General features: G+C 44.0%; 1 protein-coding gene across 2 annotated transcripts in view; it reads right to left on the minus strand.

The window, feature by feature from the left end:
* The window catches only part of ZFPM2 (zinc finger protein, FOG family member 2), a 345016-nt gene that overhangs the window by 4905 nt on the left and 317848 nt on the right, over window positions 1-22263 (minus strand). For both annotated transcript variants that reach the window (XM_083186879.1, XM_083186880.1), the window contains 2 exons: window positions 5432-5638; window positions 3677-3901 (listed from right to left, as the gene is read on the minus strand). In XM_083186879.1, the coding sequence (XP_083043005.1) occupies window positions 3677-3901; window positions 5432-5638 (432 nt within the window). The remainder of the gene's footprint in view (window positions 1-3676; window positions 3902-5431; window positions 5639-22263) is intronic.

Here is a 22263-nt window from a genome sequence, read left to right on the forward strand (position 1 = left end):
TTCGGGCCGGTGTTGCAGAGTGGGAGGAGATATGAGGAGGAAGAGGCCCTCTTGTGGAAGGATTGCGGCATAGCAGAGGCCTCACATATTTTGCTGCAACCTGCAGATTCCTAAAAATCATGAGGGGGTGAGCAGTAGTGTTGTTGCATAACTTGTGGGCAGTGTGACACAAGGAGAGATTTATCAAAGCTTGGAGAGAGATAACCAATCAGCTTCTAACTGTCATTTATCAGGCTGCGTTTGAAAAATGACAGGAGCTGATTAGTTGGTACTTATCTTTCCCCATTTTATCTCTCTCTAAGCATTGATAAATCACCAATGTCATTATGTGCACTCCGGTACTACAGTGTAAACAAACTGGCTCATAAGGGCATAATGTGCACTAGGGGGCACTGTGGCATAATGTGCACAAGGGGGCACTGTGGCATAATGTGCACTAGGGGGCACTGTGGCATAATGTCAAATTGGGACACTACAGTATGTTTAACACATTTTTGGTGCATGGAGTATTTACACTGTATACTTTTGAATAGCATGAACAGTATATCATTTTACCCATTTTATTCCTTGGGGTCTCCACAAGCTAGTTGCCTCTGGGTCCCCACAAACATTAATCCAACCTTGAATTTTGAATATTGATTTACCTGATGTATCTTTTCTGCCATCTTTATATTACTTATTTTTATGCTGTTTGTTTCAACACACATTGGTGTGAAAACACAGCTGTACCCAGTGCACAGAGCAGAGACAAAATGTGTCATACCCAAGGGCAGCAACACTACGAAGGAAAGCTCTTCTCACATATAAAGCAATGGATTTGGTAAAACTTGCTTGGTGGCCATTTTACCATTCAAAACAATATAATACTGTGTATTAGAGCTGTCTGAGGGTTGTACACCTATGCTAGTTATTGTGTGTGACAGGATTTTGGTGGTGATAGTCCCAATCTGATCCAATATCTATCCAATTTCATGCTCAGTCCATGGGTCAGATGCACTAAGCTTCAAAAGTGATAAAATGGAGAGTGATAAACAGCGAGCCAATCAGCTCCTACCTGCCATGTCACAGACTGGGTTTGAAAAATGTTAGGCAAGAGCTGATTGGCTGGTTGTTTATTACTCTCCATTTTATCACTTTTGAAGCTTAGTACAGCCGGCCCTATATGTGATCAACAATAAGACTAGCTTATGTATTACCATTTTCTGCAGTGAAACATGCAAACTAAAACATGTATCACAACCACTCACAGTAACGCGCTGATAAGGATACAATAAACAATTCATATCATTGCAATTATTAAAATTGTAGCCACATTCTGTATTCAAGCAGTAAGAGCTTAATGTTCTGCAATACCAATATACAAAGGTGTATATTTACTAAAGTGGAGATGTTGCCCTTAGCAACCAATCAGATTCTACCAATCACTTTATGTAGCAAGCTTCTAGTAGATAATAGCTTGCATCTTATTGGTTACTATGGTTAACATCTCTACTCTTTAGTAAATAGTCTACAAGCTATCTGTAGCACATCAGAAACTGATTACACATGTTTCCCAGACCACCTAGCTCAGGGGTGGCCGAACCGGTCCGTGAGATTTACCACAGTCCATGTTTCCCAGACCACCTAGCTGGTGCGGGATACGGCCACTGGGTACGGTCATACGGTCAACATTAGGTCGACATGCATGAAGGTCGTTATGACTGAAGGTCGACATGCATGAAGGTAGTTATGGCTGACGGTCGACATGCAGGAAGGTCCACGTGACTGAAGGTCGACATGGGTTATGTCAACACAAGCATTATTTCGACATGGGGAAGGTCGACCGTGAAAAGGATGACATGGGGGTTTTCACTTTTTTTGAGCTGACATGTGCCTACTATCCACTAGGGCGTGGTGGGAGATTAAAATAGTGCCCAAAGCATGATGAGTGCAGCAAGCTATGTGAGGGGACGCGGTGCTACGTTTCAGAATGTCGACATTCGGATAAAAAAAAAATTTTTTAACCCCCCCCCCAAAGGCTCATAGAGGACAGCAGCGGCCTCGTCATGGGAGGGTTTTTCATTTATAATCAGAGGGCTGAGCCTGTGAGGTCTCCTACAGCGTAAGGTCCAGAGGGACAAACATGGTTTTCATATGGTGTATATATATTGATCCCCCCCACCGCGCAGTTACCCATTGACCAAGTTTATACTGCCATTACTCTGTGTATTCACAGTGTAATATTCTCCAGTGCAGTTTGTGACCAGTAATGACAAGTGGGAGGGGGGGGGGCCCTGTCTAAAGTAACCCGGGCCCCCCAAAAAGGCTTAATCCGGCCCTGTCTGAAAAAACGTGGACTGTTGGTAGATCTTCAGGACTAGTTAGACCTCCCCTATTCTAATTTCTAGAGTATGAGAGCAGCCAGCCAGATTATCAAACCAAACCATATCATCAAAGCCAGTCTGTAATTTCTTATGCAGTTTTGCATTTCAGGATATGTGATTTTTTTTGCTATTGTGAATTGGTCTAATTTAATCGCTCATCAAGAACTAATGCTCAGTAATACAATTTCTGAGATTGCAATAAAGGCCCATACACACTGGGTGATTTTTATCTGAAAGCAGCTTGAAAGCCGCCCAGTGTGTATGGGCAGGCGATGATCGGTGAGCGCTGATCACATCATCGCTGGCAGATGCCGTTACTGCTTTCCATAGCGTCCTGCTATGGAAAGCCGGTCAAAGCGTCAAAAATCGCTAGGCAGGGGAAAACCGCTCAGTGTGTATGAACTGAGCGATTTTCAAGCCAGTAATTACAACGATCATCGCTGTCCACACATGCTGGGCAAAATCGCCCAGTGTGTACGGACCTTAAGTGTTAGTATATCATTGTCCGCAAGTTATTTTCATGAAAATGAATAAATTAAGTTAATGTCAGACGTATTCTTATATTATATTAAAAATAACTTGCTTGACGTGATGATCACAGTAGCTTTAGTCCCCCATACATCCAATCCATCTTTCACCCGGTGATGAACGACGATCCATCTGGGAATTGGGAAAATTCTTCATTTTAAAAATCCCAGATTTCCCGATCCTTTTGGATTGGACAATCAAGATTTTTAAACATGTTTAATATTCCCGATGCCCCTACCTGACCTTTTTGGGGGGGGGTCAGGAAATTACAGTAATATATCAGTAATGATTGGGAGCCATTAGTCCGTGTTAATTTTGCTGGCAGATAGACACATTTTCATGAGTCATAGATGAGTCAAAAAAAAAAAAAAATATATATATATATATATATATATATATATATATATATATATATAAAAGGCTAACTACTCCTCACATGTATGAGGTGAAGTACCACCACTGACCACAAGAGGCCACTTGATGAACCAAATGGCTCCTTTGTGTGCTAGAAAATGTCGTAACAGAAAGTGAAATAAATTTTTGCTGGGACTTGGGGGGGGGGGGGGGTATGCTCATTAGGTCACTAAGATGGCATGATTCCATGAGATGTACCCATCTGCTCATTTCAATAGGAAACTGTTAGCCAATTCTGCTGGGAGTCCGTGGAACTCTTCAAAAATGTTGGACTCCCTAGGAGGTTTCAAGAGTGTAGGCAAGAACGTTCTGACCGTGGAATTCTGTCTGGTGGCTCTTTTTTTAGGCATCAGGGAATTGGCGATACTTACCACTGTGAGAATTGAGGTGCATTTCCAGAGCTCTGGCGTTAGAGAAGCTCTTTGTGCACTGCGGGAACGGGCAGATGCTGGACATCTGCGGGGAACTCTCTTCACTGTCCTCCGGGAGCTGGGAGCTCTCCCTCTGCCGGCCGCTGCAGTAGTACATGAGGTGGGCCTGCAGGTTGCGTTCACTCCTGTACCAGATTCCACAAGATTTGCAAGGAAAAATGTCTTCTACGTAAGAAACAACAAAAACACAGAAAGAGAAAAATAAACAAAAACGATATTTCAGAAAACGATAACAAACACTAATCACATGATCAACTCAGCTGCAATATAATATACACTGTATAATCTTCTAAGGGGGGAATTTACTAAAGTTTCTAAACATGAAAAGAGGCAATGTTGCCATTAGCAACCAATAAACTCTTTTCATTTTTAGCAACTTCAGTAAATTTACTAAGATGGGAGTTCTATTGAAGATGGGATGTTGCCCATAGCAACCATCAAATCTATTATCTTCTGGAACAGGCATGTCCAAACTACGGCCCTCCAGCTGTTGTGAAACTACAAGTCCCATCATGCTTTGCCGCAGTTTTGCTATTAGGGAATGCTAAAACTATTGCAATGCATGCTGGGATGTGTAGTTTCACAACAGCTGGAAGGCCGCAGTTGGGACATGACTGTTCTAGAAGGTGCTAAATAAGATGTAGAATCTGATTGGTTGCTGTGGGCAACATCCCATCTTAGATAGAACTCACCTCTTAGGGTGCACTCAGGTCACATGGGTCATTTTCCAGTCGGCCGTGCTGCTCAGCCAAACGGAAAATGGGGATGATTCTAGCTTGCATCGCAGCTTACTGAGCACCAGAGACGCCGCCCGTCCGAACATCCACCCCCCTGTAACGAAGGCACACCCCCTCGCATGCCTCCGCTGCAGGAGAAATCATTCGATGGTCGGTGACCATTGAATAATTTCTCCTGGCTTCACAAATAGAAGTCAGTGGGAACTGACTTTAATTTGCGAGTGCCGAGACGAAGACGGGTTGAGCGACTGATGTCCAGTGATGTCAACCGCCGGCCCCCAGAACAAATCGTTCAGCCCACGTACCCATGGAAACGCCCAGCATTTTCATGGGGAACCCATTAAACGATGGACGTTCCCATGGGCAGTCCCCGCCGCTGTCCGCCCCTTCCTGATGTACCGGAATGGCTCGGCGACTAATCGGAATGGGCCAGATTCTGCCACATCTGAGCAAACTAGAATGACTCCCAGTATCCCATGTGGTACCGTGCCTAATAATGAAGGATGTGACAGTGATCGTTCCGTCGGTCATTAAATAGTATTGCATTGACACCCTCAGAGGCTATTTTATGCATTTTACTATTGCCATTTTTATTTGTTTGTTTGTTTTTTTAGAAGCACAGAACAGCCGTTGTCATTCGGTTACAGTCTGTCGCTGTTTCTGTTCCTGCCTAGAGAACAAGCCCGTGTGCAGCTTTCTCTTGTCAATTATGTGACTGACAGCTCCAAATACAAATATACCCAGTGCCCCCAAGAGGCTTCTGTTACTTGCTCTCCGTGTTCTGCGCTAGAACCGTTAGTCGCTGACAAATACATTTCATTATGGAAATACTTCTGCTTAGCTTTTCGTTTTGTCTTTGCAACAAAGTTGAAGTTTCTTTCCTACGTCTAGAGTCAAATATTGCTCTTGAAAACTGTTTCACAATTTCAAAGGACCCAGCACATTGCATGACACCTACTGTTGACAATGGCTGTGGGCAAGATCGAAGCCATCGCGGCTTGTTGAGGGAGTAATTGTATGGAGTCCAACAAGCGAGCCGGATACATTCCCTCTGTAAGAGTCATCTGAGTGGCACTTTGTAGCCTGGAGTCAAAATCCACAACAAAGGCAATTAACTCCTCGCCCTCAGCGATTGGCTTGGTAGTCGTGCACCACAGTTGTCCTCCTGTAAGCACAAATGAAGAAGTTTCCTGTTAACTGTAAATGGCAAATAGGAATTTAGCAACCGCTAACATCTCCACGTTCCACAGATTCTAAAATTACATTGTTACCCGGGAGACAAGTCCCCACAACTGTAGGCAGCTTCCTGAACTCCAGATGTTAATAAGCTACACCGGGGCTGCTATTCTAGTTCACTCGCAAAGGAATATTCCTTCTCCAATGGACAAAACCATGCTGCACTGCAGGGGGGCAGGTATACCATGTGCAGAGAGAGTTAGATTTGGGTGGGGTTTTACTTCAAAATGAGATGTACAGTATATTGCAGTGTAAAAATAAAGCAGCCAGTATTTTCCCTGCACAGAAACAAAAGAAACAAAATAGCTCACCCAAATGTAAATCTCTCTGCACATGTTACATCTGCCCCCCTGCAGTGCAGCATGTTTTTGTCCATTTGAGAAGGAATTTGCCTTTGCGAGTGAACCAGAATAATGGACCAGGTGTATTCAACGTGCAGCCCTCCATCTGCTGAGGAACTACACATACTAGCATGCCCTGCCAGTTTTGCTATTACGGCATACTACCAGCATGGTATAGTGGCCTTAAATATTATATCACTTATATGTTTTAACACTTTAATTAATTTTCACTGGTGTGCTGCTCTGGACTTTCTAGCTTATGCTGATTTTTGGGGGGTGACGCACCCCGCACCTATATATATATAGCAATATGGACCCCCAATATACATAGAAGCCTTGATGAAGGCTTGGGGGCTTGAAATCATACATTTGCGCAAATGTATGTAACCAATATCTCTGAATTCTAATATCATGTAGTGTTAAAGACTGGTTACTAATACCGTTCAGTGTGCTGGAGGGAAACAATGTACAGTATTTTTTTCTTACCCAGTATTACCCCTCCCTTCCATGCACCTGAGTGGTATTACTAAACTAATTGAGCATCTGCCACTATATATTTGTCAGTTAATATAGTAAGAGAGACTAATAACCCTTTCACACCAGAAGCAAATTCCCGGGTTAAACATTTTCAACCTGGGACTTTGCTGGGGGGTTTTTGGGTGTGAAAGGGTCAACACAGGTCTTAAATCCCGGCACTCTGACCCTGCTCTTGACTAGGGTCAGTGAGCCGGGATTTTAGACCCGTGTTGACCCTTTCACACCACAGAAAAACCTGAGTTTTTCAGCAAATTCCTGGGTCGAAAAGCTTTAACCCGGTAAATTTCGGGTGGTGTGATTTGAGGTCAGGCTAAACCCGGCAAAATGACCCGGCACTCAAAAATGCTGGGTAAATGCCAGGTGGCCAGTGTGAAAGGGGTATTATTGAAACATTTTATATAGGTGTAGTAGTCTCATAATGTTGTCATGCATTAGTTACAGCAAATTTCCTTTTAAAATAATAATTATTCCCTTTGTTTATAGAACTACAATGTATTCAATGGGCCAGATTTTCCTTCCCCTGATAGAGTCTGTTATACTTTCCTAGAGATCAGCATTGGTGGTCGATAGTAGGAGTCACCACTATATTATCTCTGAGATAACCAGAATATTAAATATTTCATCCTCATTGGCAAATATAAACCAAGCACAGATAAAAGAAAACAAACCTCAATCATTCTGAGTGGAAGAAAAGGGGATTTATTCTAATTTTAAAAGCATCCTTATGGTGTGTACACACGGGAGCAATATTAGTTAAAATCGCTGGGAATATGGTCGCTGAGCGACCATATTGCCAGTGATTTGGAGCGCAGCTGGCGATATATCGCCAGCTGCGCGCTCCCGTGTGCACTCCCTGCTGGTCGCTGGTCGCTGGAGCATGCTCCTGCGACCAGCGGCTTTCCCCGGCAATCGCTGTGCCGGGAGGTCAGCGCCGGGGAGATCAGCATTGATCTCCCCAGCCCCGTGCCGCTGCTCCCTCCCTCCTCCCTTCACGGAGGTCAGCGCCGGGGAGATCAGCATTGATCTCCCCAGCGCCGTGCCGCTGCTCCCTCCCTCCTCCCTTCAAAGTGACAGCAGCAGCGTCTGCTGCTGCTGCTGCTGCTGCACTCCCCCTCCGCCCCGTAGCAGTGTCTCCTTTTCATCGCTGATGAAAAGGAGACACTGAGCAATATGATTGCTGGCAATATATTGCTAGCAATATATCGCTAGCAATCATATTGCACCATGTGTACACAGCATTAGAACGAAAGAGTTATAGGGGGGTATTCAATGGCGCTCGCCGCGGCCGGCGAGGGGGGTTAAACAGCGAGGATCGCAGAAAACCAGCGATCCTCGCTGTTTAACCCCCTCGCCAGCCGCTCGCCCTATTCAACGTTCCGGGGGAATCCTCGCTGCCACAGGAAGGCGAGAATTCCCCAAAACAGCGAGGCCTGCGGCTAATGCAGAAAACCCGCTGTATTTAGCCGCGAGTCTCGCTGCTTCTGGAGCCGCATACGCCAATTCCCCCTCGCTCAAAGAACGGAGCGAGGGGGAATTGGCGTATGAGGGAGGTGAGTTGAATACTGACAGGGCGAGCGGTGACAGCCCTGCTCACTGTCACCGCTCGCCCACGGCATTGAATAGACCCCATAGGTGACCTGATACCCTTCTGCTGGTAGCAACGAGGATTCATTAAATATATATTTAATATTGTTTTTAAAGCAACCCTTAGGCCAATGATATCTTGAGACACTGTATACCCTTCCCCATTCTCCAGAAGCCTCAAGACACAATTGAAAATTATTACCAACAGGAACTTTGTGATCACGGCTTGATGAGAGATTAAGGGTGAAACGTACTTGGGAGTTCTATGTCACATAATCAGAATCTAATTTTTGTTTATATAGCACCTTTTAGAAAATAATATAGCATCCGATTGGTTCCCCAAAGCAACATCTTATCTCAGTAAATTCCCCCGAAGTATAGAGAAACTGAATATCAAACAATTAACCTCATCACTGTCATTGTTGAAACACAGTCTGTGAAGTGACAGTTAGAAACTTATTGGGAATACATAAGAATGACTCGCGGACAGGATTCCGGCAGTCAGAATGCTGACACCGTCATCCCGATGAAGGGAATCCCAACATGGGTCTTCCTACCTGCCCCCTCCCCCCCCCTCCTCCAACCCTCCCTTCCTACAGACGTTAATACCGAAACCTAATCTACCTACCGCAGCCTAACCCTGACATTTACCCCCACCGCCTATTGCTAAGTCTCCCTAACCCTCCCGAATATCTAAACCTAACCCCCCCCCCCCCACCCTAATGCTAATCCCCTTACTTACAATTGTCATGCCGACAGACAGTATTCTGTCTATGGACGTAGACCCCAGTTTGTGTCGGCAAGACTACAGCTAAGAAGCACTATTATTGTGAATGTGTAGAGTATTTAGTAAAATTCTTAAATAAAAAGTGGAAAACCCCTTTAATTGCTGTTGCAAATGATGGCATTCTTGTGGGATTCTGCATTAAAAACTAGATTAGGTTTTGATGTATTAATGAGTTGACGGAAGAAACTAATTTGTTTAACTTGTTTAGACACAAAGCGAATCACTTAAATGGCGTTATCTCCCGTTGCAGACATAGGTATAAATCCATATCTGTTTTCGGCTGGAATAATATCCCATATTGTAGCGTTTACATTTTTTGTGTATGCGGTATATAGACGCTGTATTCACTATGCAAGTGAAAAGTGTATCCACTCTGATAAGTCATATTGCAGCGTTAATCGTACCAGATAACGGCCTTTTCAACTTCACTTCATTTTTCTACTCAAAGAGATTACAGTTTTAAAACAACTTATTACAGGAATCTGCTGGCAGCGATAAGGCCAGATGATAGGCTAAAGCTAAATTGCAAAAATTTGGACATTGTTTAGCGGGAAATACTAAACAATTAATTTACCATGTCTGATTGCTTTCAAAGATGAGAAAGCAAATATGTTACAAAACCGGCTTCTTGGAAGAGCATTTTAAATTGCAGATTTAGGCTGCGCCCAGAACTGGCACAATTGGATAATAAATTGTTATTTTCTCATTTTCAGTCCTATGTTTTCCGTTAAATGCCCAGAAATCCCATTGGAGGGCTGCGGAGTATTTTTTTTTTTTATTATTAAAATTTACTAAGATGAGAGTTCTACTGAAGATGGGATATTTTCCATAGCAACCAATGAGATTCTACTTCTTATTTTTAAAGCACCTTTGGAGTGGTTGCTATGCGCAACATCCTATGCTCGATAGAACTCCCATCTTAGTAAATTTAGCCTCAGGATACAGATATGTACAAAGCTATGGCAAATTCTGTACCGCCAGTTGGCATATTTTTACTCAAGACACCTTTTGAGGCTTTTAAATAATTTAGCACAGTCACTGTATACATGGACGATGCTGCTGAGCCATTACTCCCGCCTCTGAATCGGGCCAAATGTTTCCAAAACGGTTGTGAGAGATATTCGTTTGGTTCGCCAGGAAGCAAAATGCCGCAACTCTCAAGTGCAGAATTTGCCATGAGATTAGGTGCCCCTAGTTCAACCTTAACGGCACCACAGCGGAATGAGTTGGCTTTTGTACTACTACCTCTGTCCACTCAAATTCAGCAGAATGCCAGTGTACAAATAAAACTGCAAAATGGTGATGAAAAAGTAGAACTGGAACATTTACAAAACTGCCTGATCCCCCATGAAACAATCCACGCAAAATATTGCCGCTCAGTAGCTATGTACATATAAAGGCCCATACACACTGGGCGACTTTGAGCTGAAAGCCGCTCAAAACAGCAACCCAGTATGTATGGCCCAGCGATGAGCGGTGAACATCATTGAGGACGGCTTTGCATGGCACTGCGCTATGCAAAGCCGCCCGCCTCCCCGCTGGCAGGGCGGAGCAGGGGGAATGCTGCTCATTATGTGCGCACTGAGCGGCTTTACCCCTAGCAATGACAGCCATGATCGCTGTCCATACACGATTATGCCCAATGTTTATGGACCTTGGGGGGGATTCTCTAAACGAAAAATGTGGTAAAAACCCCGTTATCTGGGTTTTTATCGCATTTTGGGATAGCCTATGGGCTTCTAACGCAAACCCACCGCCGCCCCGCACCGACCCTCGCCGCACCGACCCTCGCCGCCCCGCCCCCCCCCCCCCCCCCTCACCTGTGTCCGGGCAGCACAGCTCTGTGACCTCCTCCTCCCTGCACTATAATCCTCTTCAGGGTGCAGGAAGGAGGAGAGCCCGTCGCAGCAGGAGGGAGGGGAGAGCCGCCGGGTCCCCATGGGACCCGCTGACTCTCACCGCAAAGGACAGCTCTTAACGCAAGAACTGTCCTTTGCCATTATTATGTTAGTGGATATGCGATAATTATGAATGCGGTAGCTGGCGATAGGGGGCAGTAAGGGGGCGCGGATGTTAGAGCACCCCCCCCCCCCCCTTAACTTTATCATATCCTTTTGGTTGCTGCATTGTATGGGACAGGCTATTGTCACTTTGTATAAGTATACCCTTTTGAGATTATGTTTTACAACCCACCCTCCCCCCCTTTTCCAAATATCAGTTTTAGCCCTTTGAGTGCCAAGTGAATTTGTCAAAATAGGTGTAAACAATTGCCAAGCAAACATCGTTATTCATAACAATCATAATGTTTACCTTATATAGGAAATATAATCTTTTTTTTTTTTTTACAAAACATTTTATTTGAATTTATATAACAAATGTCGGCATTTTTAGCAGATATTTTGAACATCTGTCACAGAGACGTTAGCACTCAAAGGGTATAATCAATATTTCTGATACAGGGACTTATGTGCTCCACAATTGTAAGCACAATTAAAAAAAAAATCCTTTAAAAAAAACCCCACTTTTTTCAAAACTTTTTATGATGATTTTTCGTGTTACTGCAGCTTTTATTGGAATTAGTATATATTTTTTTCCCCTTTCACAAATAAGAAGAAAATAAGTGTCTGGGTCTCTAAAATCTTCGGACATGATATTCCCTGCTGCGTTGATAATCAAGATTCTTAACCAAACAGATCTGGTTCCTCGCAGAAAGTGTATATATTTTGCTCGTAATTGCTGTCAAAACTACACTGAAGTATTCTGTGAGTTTTGATAATGAAGTATGAAATCATGGTTCCAACCTGATTACATTTTGGGAATGTGCGCTTCCTTTCTAAAAATCATGGGGCTTAAATATCTCTCTGCTTCGCCAAAAAAAAAAAAAAAAAATCACACTTTTATTTTAAATAAATCATCTTCTGTGCAATGTCACAGAGCCCTTTCCTGATAAACTCTAATTAAGATTAAGACAAGCCTTTTGGAAAGAATCCCATCATTAGCAAGCATGATAAACACAAAAAAATACTCCCAGCTTGTCAACCAGAGGCAATTTGGGAGCCTTAACATGGCTATCTGTTGCTAGGAAACAGGGCTGACAAAGCTTCAATTATCTTACATTATGCGGACATACCTTAAAAAAGTAATCTGAATGGAGTTTTTGTATACAAGCTTTTAATTGTCTTGGTTGCACCTAACACTATCAGATATTACAGATTTCAATGTTTTTTTTTTTTTTTTTTCATTTTTAAAACTAATCTCACAAACTAGTTATAATAAGTTACGCGGTGATCCGATCAGGACTATATTGCGGAAGAGTTGCAGGCATAAAACTAATTGCCCTTCTTGTTTAAATTATTATGTCAATATTAGGTAAAATTTGATGAATGTGGAGTATGCTGCTGTGCAGACTCCATGTTTCTATACCTCCAAGGAAAGCTTCATTCCCTGTACCAAGATGGCCACCAAAGCTACTACTGAGCATGTGCGGAGCCATCTTGGGACTGTGTAAGAGTGTCACAGTGGAAGACAGTAGTCTTCCTCTTAGGGTTGGTACAGCCTGCAATTGATTTAGACCAGGCCTGGTTAACCTGTGGCTCTCCAGCTGCTGTAAAACTACAATTCCCAGCATGCCCTGCCACAGTTTTGCTATTAGAGAATGCTAAATCTATGGCAATGCATGCTGGGATGCACAGTTTCACCAGCTTGTGAGCTGCATGACATCCGGCTCCGCTCCTTCTACCAGTGTGTATAACAGTGAGTACCACTCCACTGGAGTAAGTAACTGGGTTGTTTGTAACTTTAAGGCACTTGCCAATATGTGTAGAAGCTCTGCTACGTTCTCAAACATGTACACACATATTTTAATCAATTTTTCACACATACTGACACACACACAAAAACACACACACACACAGTAATGGGATCTATTATGAAGGATTTAATATATTTAAAATAAATAAAAATAAAATAAAGTTAATTATATACTTCTTTAAAATATTGAAATGCAAAATCACAGGATGGATATAGTGAAAAGGAAATAATACCACCAAGTCTATTATAATAAAATGGAGAGAAAAGGCCCAACAGGACATCCTCAAAAATGTACTTTTTAAAAAGCTAAACGAACTTGTTAAGGAGCCAACACTGAGAGTTACACACTTCAAAAATTCCTCCTTCTATAGGACTGTGACATAAAAAAAACATCACTGAATAGTGACGCAAATTCTCCATCAAAATAACGGATGCTGAACAAGTCGGCATCTGCAGAATATCGACACGATCACAATGTTGACATGCAGCAGGGGATGCTGACACTCAAAAATAACAGATTTTGTTTTTATTTAATGTACGGTATTATGCTGCAAAAAAACACACCCAATCTGTAGTAGAGTATGTATGTTTGTAAGCAATGTAACCATTGGAAATCACAGCATAAAGACTTGTTTTATGGGTTGAATTCACTTTGTAAAAGTGGCTAATGGAATAATCATGTCCTATTTTTTTCCCCCATATAATTCCGATAAATTAAAATTACATTTACTGGAATATGGGAACATGTCATAGATCTATCTGCCCTAAAATATTTATTGGTGGGGGGGAGTTTGAGCAAAAGTGACAGTTTAAAAAGGACTCTGGGTATTGTACAAGACTGTTTATCACTGCGTGTTGGAAAATAGTAACTACACATCTTTGTACCAGGGCAGTCTTGATATCTTGCAAGACCGATTGCTGGTGAGGGGGGGGGGGGGGGGGGGGTGACATGGACCAATATTTACTTGGAATACTAGGTGCTGTGCAAAGAGAGGATGCACACCTTAATGCCTGGCCCAGTGCCCCCAGACAAGCCCAAGCACCACTGTTTCTTTTTTAATATAAAATGAACCTTTTAACAATATGCCACATTGTACGTTCCCTCCGTTCAAATTATGCCACACACTGCTTAGCGGACAATTCCAGGAACCTGATAGACAACTTTATGACCTGGGTGCAGTTCAATTAGACCCCAGAGGTGGACCCCCTAAGGTTATGGGCCCTACAGCAATGCTACCCCACTCACCCACTAATGCGATGCACATGAGTACAATGTAGAGTTTTCATAGTGCATGTGCGACCAATGGTTACAGTATACAGTCCATATATGCCTACCCTCCTGGAATGGCTGACAGGCTCCTAAAAATCAGTTGGCCCTCCCAACCCCCCAGAAAGGTGTTAAAGTCTCCCTCATCTCTTTGGGTCCAGAAAGAGGCAGGCGATGACGTCAGCCAACCGCCCCACGCAGGCTTCGACATGCCTGCGGTCGCATGGGGATGTCCAGCATTTTTCTGGGCATGCCACCAGTACCCCCTGTCTGCTTCCTTCCCGACCCCCTCTGTATGAATCCCTTGGCACCAGTGAAAGTCGCTCATAACGAGCAAACCTGCATAGCCCCCTTAGTCCCTGATATCTGCAGTATATTATGTATGCATACCAAACATTTCCGCATAATTTAAAGGGTCAAAATAAGCTCCAAGAACTCCAGTCTGGATCTAGCCTGGAGCTGGAGATAAGGCGACAACCACAGTCTGGATCTGGAGCTGATCATCCTGGAGAACCTCCAACACAAGTGTCCAAGTCACTTCTCTGTTTATAACATACTGTATATACAAGCATACAGTAGCTGCATGTACAACATCATTCCTCCATCCCAATACAATGCCGGCCCCAACGAACGGACATTTAGGATCACACTATAACGGCTGAATGATCTGCAGATGAAATAAACCCAATTTGACTTCCGTATACAACCACTCAGCATAATGCATACATGTAACGCAACAGCGCTGCCTGCCAACAGCACAGGTTTAAAACCGTTTCTGGCACAAGAACACACAGTCAATCTAACAACACAATTTTAATAGATACAGCTTTAACGTTCGGAATTAAGACGAGGAGATAGAAGAGACAAAGCACAATTCAGACTGAGACAAATTAAAATTTGAACTCTTGACCCGCTCGGATGAAAACCGAGAAACGTTTTTTTCTTAGCACAGGTCGGTTCCGCTGCTCTTTGAATTTCTACAAATTGCAGCAAGTCGAGCCGAGAGCAGCAACAGCCGAGTATAAAATTAAACCAATGCAAATACAACTAATGGTTCTATTTTTTACCATTCCGAAACAAAGTGATTATGTCTCAGCAGGACAGCATGTAACGCTCTGGCAGTATACAATACACATGTATTAATTAGGCTTAACCGACTGCAGTTTTCTGAGACACCGCCATGTTTTCATTTATTTACCATCGTTAACACTACTCCGCTTCTTTTTTTTTTTTTGCTTTAAACTTTTTTCTTGTACTTTTTAAGGACATAAAAATAGTAATTGACGAACAAAATGCCAGTTGCTCATCATTAACTATTTGAAACCCTTAAGGGCACGCAGATAATTATTTAAATACATATCGTTTTACACACTCCAGGGCTACAAAGACACATTTTCAAATGTACTGCATCCAGTTATATACATTCCCATCTATAATATGATTTGGTTTTATGTGAACGCTGATGTAAGTATACTGCAAAGCAAGAGTACTGTAGGAGTGTTACAGCCAATCAGGAGACCCGTCTCATGCACGGAAGCAATAAACCGCTGTCAATGAGTTCGATAACAGAAGTTTGTGGTGTGAAGTCTGCCAACCTCATTACAATGCAGGCCTATGGGCGGTACCTGCTGGGGGCGGCAATGGCAAGCAGTGGCGTGATTTATTTATTTATTTAAAAAATATTGATGAGCTGTGCGGTGTCTGTGAACCGGTGCCTAGGGGCGGTCTAACACTTAAATCCGGCACTGACTGCAGCAGAATAATTCCTACTAATGGTTACCGGCATTGCACAGCAGGGGGTGGCGCATCGCATCATCTGTCCCCTGAAACTGTCCACTTCAATTAATAAAATGGCAGCTGGAGGCGGATATCGGCTGACTCTTCTGGGCGTAACACCTCTTGGCCATTCTGGGAGGATAGGCAAGTATGATACAGGCCAAAGTCTCAGAAGATTGTCCCATGCACACAGCAAGCCAAACGTTCGCTCCCACTGCTAACCCCTGCTGGCTACGCCACTGGTCCAGGTAACCAAACCGCAAGTAGACTTACCATACCATCTTACTAGAAGCTAGATAAAGGGAGGTGTTCAATCCCGGGCTCTATATCCGACAGGGGAAATAGCGCCTGCTGCCTATTCAATGCTGCTGTTTCCGACAGCATTGAAGATGGAGTTCAACAAAACAAATCCAACTTTAAAACAATGCGGATCCGTTTTGTCGGAAACGGCCGTGGATTGTCAGATTCACGGCCATTTCTTGGCAATCCACAGCTGTTTTCGATGACACGCCCCCTTTTTGCCACTCGACAGGCAGAACGTTGAATTCCGCCTGTCGACAAACTGTCTCACTGGGCGGAAACGGGCCAGTATTCCGACTGCTGGAACGTTCCTACATTCGGAATCCAAGATTGAAGGCCCCCCCAAAGTTCTGCAATAAGAATATTTTTATCCGTTCATCTCTAAATACTTACAATACAAATAAAAATTGGAATTAAGGGAAATAGAATTAGCATGCCTTTATTAAAATGGACTCGATTCAGGAAACGGCCGCTTTCGTACATGTAAAGCTCGCCCAAACAAATCAACAGTTGTCGATTTGAAACTTAACCGCTTATCTATGACGACAAAAAAGAAGCCCAAACTCTCCTCTCATTCATTGAACTGCATTTTGTTTTTTAAATGTTCGGAAACAAAGCACGTTTAAGGCTAATTAGAGCCGGCGCTTCATCTTTCGCGGCTGCAACCAGCCAACATGCAGATCTCTCATTAGGCTCTAGCGTTCCGCCTATATCTATATGTAGCCACATTGTTTGATTACAAAATATAATGGATTTAAATTCAATACTGTTGAAATTCTTGACAGTGGAGTAGTGGATGGAGGAGAACTTAGAAATTATGTGTGCCCCTTCCTTGAAAAGTGCATCGGAGGTTTCTTTGTGCACTGGCAAATACAGTAGGAACACGAGGCATTGTGTGTATCCTCCTGCACAGCACCTGATAAAAGAATAAAGAACTGTGACATATTCTTAAGACAATAGAGGAATTAAAAAGAGACAATGAGCCAGCTGCTTCATTAATACAATGAAAAGGAAGCCCGGCTCACAGTGGTCCAGATAATTAAGCACCACTGTTTTAGCCCTTCTTTCTATAAAACAGCTAAAACACATTAACCAGTTCATAGTTGCTACACACATATATGTGCTTGCTTATTTAGCTTGATGAATGCTTCTGCATCATGCCAACTCATGCTTTGTACAACTTTTCAACCAAAAGAAAAAAGGATGTGATAAAAATCAGGTGGACGCACAGCAATAAATCAAAAGCAGCAACGTGGACCTTTTTTTTTCTTTCCCCAAACGAGTTGGAGAATTCACATAGTTTTCAGCTAAAAAGCTCACCAAAAATAATGGTCTTTATAAAACATTTTAGCACTCGTCGGTGAATTATAAAGAGCAGTGTATTCTATGGTGTTGGACTTCAAAAGGGGACCTGTATAGTGTAACAACTGCCATTGGAGTAAGATTGGATGAAGGGCACCACAGTAAATAATAAGTTCTACAGTAAATAAAGGGCACCACAGTAAATAATAGGCAAATAATAGGCTCTACAGTAAATAAAGGGCTCCACAGTAAATAAAGGGCTTCACAGTAAATAAAATACTGTATAGTAATACCCTTTATAAAGCAAATGTATTTGCATTGATAAATTAGCCAAACTATGATAGAATTAACCTTTTTGTTCAAGGAATTGTGCATCAAATAGAAGTGTGTTATATCCAAACTGCATACAGCCATTTTTATCTTATTGGGTCTCAACAATTCAGGACTGGAACTTATATACAGTGAGAGGTTTTTTTTTACATTATTTTAGACTTTGTTTTAGCCAACTGCATACTATGTTTAATGATTAAGGAGCCTATGTATTGATAATCATGGGATTGCCACAAATATCACCAAATTAAAGGATATCGCAACAATTTTTTTAATTCTGTATTCAAATTGGTTTGCTCTAGAGTTAAATCTATACTTGCCGACTTTCCGATGTGGGAGCGGGCAAGTGGATCGGTGAAACAAGGGGTGTAGAATCCTAATAGGTGGGTGGTGCAGGGGGCACATGACTGCTGTAAAAGGGGAGGTGCTGCTATAATGATGCAAATCACATATGCAGAATTCTTACATAATTGTATTAACAAATAAATAATAATGGTAGATAAATAGACCTCTAATACCCCTTTCAGACAGAAAACGAAATTACCGGGTGAAGCAGTTCTACCCGGTAATTCCGTGAATAACACGGGTCCTTTTTCTGTGTGATACCCCATTCACACCAGAAATGCAGGGACAAACCTGGGAATTCAGTTCCCGGGACAAGCAGGGACATTCCCGGGTTTGGACCCATTCACACCAGAAATGTCCCTGCATTTTCTGGTGTGAGAAGGGGGCGGGAAGGAGGCCGGCAGGAGGTGGGGAGGAGGCGGGCAGGCGGCGGGCAGGCGGCGGGATGGCGGCAGAGGTGGGGAGAATACTCACCCCGGTTGCTGGTCCTCCGTGCAGGCCAGGTATCCACACAGGCGGTGGCGCAAATGACGGGACAGGCTGCGGATGAAGATGACGCAGCTCTCCGGCTTCCTCACTGCCCCCGGAGAGCTGCGTCATCATCATCCACCGCTGTCCCGTCATTTGCGCCCGCCGCCTGCGTGGATTCCCGTCCAGACAGCACACCGAGGACACGGCAACCCGGGTAAGTATACCCTGTACCTTTCACACCAGCCAGGTCCCCGGGTTGAACCCGGGAACAACCCTGGTACCTAGCCGGGTTGAACTTTGCCCGGGATTTTGTCCCGGGAACCTTTCACACCAGCGCTAGTACCGGGTTGTTCCCGGACTCAACCCGGGAGTTTAGGCTGGTGTGAATGGGGTATTAAAGGGCACACCCGTGTCGTAAATACCGTGTATCCAACCCTGGAATTGACCAGGGTCGAGGACACTGGATTTATGACCCGAGTTGACCCTTTCACACAGAAGCAATACCCGTGTTATTCAGCAAATTACCGGGTAGAAATCTTCAACCCGGTAATTTGTTCTTCTGTGCGAAGGGGGGTCAGGCTGCTCCCGGCAAAATGACACAGCATTTGCCGGGATTTTCAGCCTTTTCTGTCTGAAAGGGGTATAAGTTACATTAAACAAAGGGGTTGTGAACTTTTTTTAAGGATTATTTATTTCTCTATATTCAAATTTCAAATATTTTGTAGGGGGCCCATTTACAATATCCATTAAGTAAACAATGCCGCACTCTCAGCGCCAGTTAATTAAAAAAATTGTAAATTCCCGGAACCATTATAAAGAATACTTTTCATACAAAAACATTTAAAGTACATTATTCCCGTAGTGCAATCTTCATGTATTTTTTTGACGGGCCATAAAACACAGGGTTTTTTTTACAGAATCATTCTGCATACTGTACCTTAAAATCGGTGCTAGGTTTTATAAAACAATGAAATAATTTCCCTGATTATCAAGTAGAGCAATCAATGAAGAACAGACTCCCGCACAGACTCCAGATTTTCTCATATAAATGGCTACAGCTGGCAATTACACAGTTATTCCAAGTCAGATTACACAACAATCAGTCTACACAATTGCACAATAGAGCAGTTAATATATAAAGTGATTTGATACACTGAGAACGATAAGGTCAAATTGATGAGTCTGTGTTTGCACAATAATTATTTTGTTTTGGACACAGTGGGCTTTGTAATGAAAGGAGATGCGGGTTTGGGAATAATCAGGGATCCACGCACCGTAATCTCGCTCCTAGGAACAGGTTAGTAACTGTACTTGCGCGTAACACTAGTTTGCGATTTGTCTTTAAATGAAGCTGTGCTTTTTAGGTTCATCTGTTCTCAATTATTTATGTACTAGTTAAAAGCCCGTCATTTGGCTTCTGCAATGTACTTTCACTTTGAGCTGTGACCATATTTTACTTTCACTTTGAACTGTGACCGTTTTTACTTTCACTTTGAGCTGTGACTGTTTTAGCCCACAAACTCTCCACTCTGTCCCTATCTGCTCCTACCTCCAATCTCTGTCTTCACAGCTCCCTCTCTCAATATACAAGTTTGAAGCAGATCAGTGGCCCTGCACAAATTGCTTTCACTTTCTGAGTAATTTGGTCCATCGAGTGGCCTCTAGTGTTCCGTGGCGATACTTCACATCATAGAGGTTAGGAGTAGTTAGCCTTTTATAAATATGGTACTCTTTACCTAGATGGGCGCCCGTCGCGGGCATCGCGGGTACATTTATGTGTGGCCGCGACGCGACCGACGTGATGCCCGCGATTTCCCATTGAAACCCATGTTAAACAAGGAAATCTTGTCGGTCGCGTCGCGGCCGGCCATAAATGTACCCGCGATGCCCGCGACGCGATGCTCCCGATTTGCCATAGGAATCAATGTTAAAAGGGACGATGGACACGATTTTACTGTTAAATGCCTCAATGGACCCGATTTGGCCATAGGAATCAATGTTAAATGGGCCACAGAGCCCAAATAACCACAATTAACCCTTAAATGTCCCCCCAAATTTTTAACGCCACCCCACGATCAACGTGAACCCGAAGCGTGGCGAGCGCAGCGAGCCCGCGAGGGGCGGCGGTACGCGTCCTCCGACCTTTTCATGCCCTACTATCCACTAGGGCGTGGAGTGAGAATAGAATAGTGTGGCAAACGCAACGAGCCACCGAGCCCGAAGCGTGGCGAGCGCAGCGAGCCCCGCGAGGGGACGCGGATACCTTCACAGTTATACGCGTCCCCTCGCGGGCTTCACAGGTGTCCGCGCGACGCGGACACCTGTGAAGCCCGCGAGGGGACGCGTCTGCCTGTGAAGGTATCCGCGTCCCCTCGCGGGGCTCGCCACGCTTCGGGCTCGCCACACTATTCTATTCTCACTCCACGCCCTAGTGGATAGTAGGGCATGAAAAGGTCGGAGGACGCGTACCGCCGCCCCTCGCGGGCTCGCTGCGCTCGCCACGCTTCAGGTTCACGTTGATCGTGGGGTGGCGTTAACAATTGTGGGGGCCATTTCAGAGTTCACGGTGACTATTAGGGCTCTGTGGCCCATTTAACATTGATTCCTATGGCCAAATCGCGGGCATTGAGGCATTTAACATTAAAATCGCGGTCAATCACCGATTTTAACATTGTTCCCTATGGGAAAATCGCGGTCATCGCGGGTAGCAGATTTTTATGTACCCGCGATTTACCCGCGATGGCCGCGATGCCCGCGATTTTTACCCCCGACGTCCGCGATTTCAATCGCGGGCGCCCATCTAGGTAAAGAGTACCATAAATATAGATGTTTTTCAGTTTCATTTACTTTGGATTTGAAGAAACCACACACACGTTAATTCCGGTCAACCTGTCTCTAACGGATCCCGTTGCAAATGACACTCGGAGAGCTGGCGACTCCCAAAAATGAGCTCCAGCAAGTCGGACATGCTGGGTTGGCACCAGCCCTTTCCTCTGTCTTGAAAATACCACTTAAATGCGGTGCTTACCTGTGACTGGTGCACGCTGCACCTGTGCTTTTCACCCTTACATTACAACTTCATGAAGAACAAAACAGTCCTGGAAGGTGGGGCAGAGCCTGTGCCCAAGGTTGCCATCAGAAATTGTGGGGCCTAGCACTGACAAAAGAAGCGGGGCCCCCTTCCCTTCTCGAACCACCGGCATGCCAGGTGAGACCTCTGGTGTCCACCTCCCTGGCCGCACTACTCTACCGCTACATTAAAGGGAAATAAGAACTTTGTTTATGTCAAATTATACTTGATAGACACCCCACCTGGTCCCCCTTTCTGTCATAGCTTGGAACTGGAGTCCCGGCAGTCGCTCCCTGATGGCGTCCCTGCCTGTCCCATTTACATTGGGACATTTGGGAGGAATTCTAATACTTAAAACTAAGTGAGATCCGTTATTGATGTATCTACTAGTGCTGCCTGATCCCTCCCAACGCTAGTAATCTCAGAATCCAGACACAAGGACATGACTGCGGTGCTGCTTAGTGGGGGCATGTCTACACCATAGGTTGAGATCAGTACTGACGTGCCAGGCTGCCCACTTGTCCCACAGGAATACTATTTTGTTGCCTCATGAAAATAGAGCATGCTGTTGCAGGTCTGTTGAACAGCCACTTCAAATTGGCAAAGTCTTACTGAAATCTGGAAGGTTGGGTGG

This window comes from Crinia signifera, chromosome 5, assembly GCF_055691185.1.
Source record: "Crinia signifera chromosome 5, ASM5569118v1, whole genome shotgun sequence".
Lineage (NCBI taxonomy): Eukaryota > Metazoa > Chordata > Amphibia > Anura > Myobatrachidae > Crinia > Crinia signifera.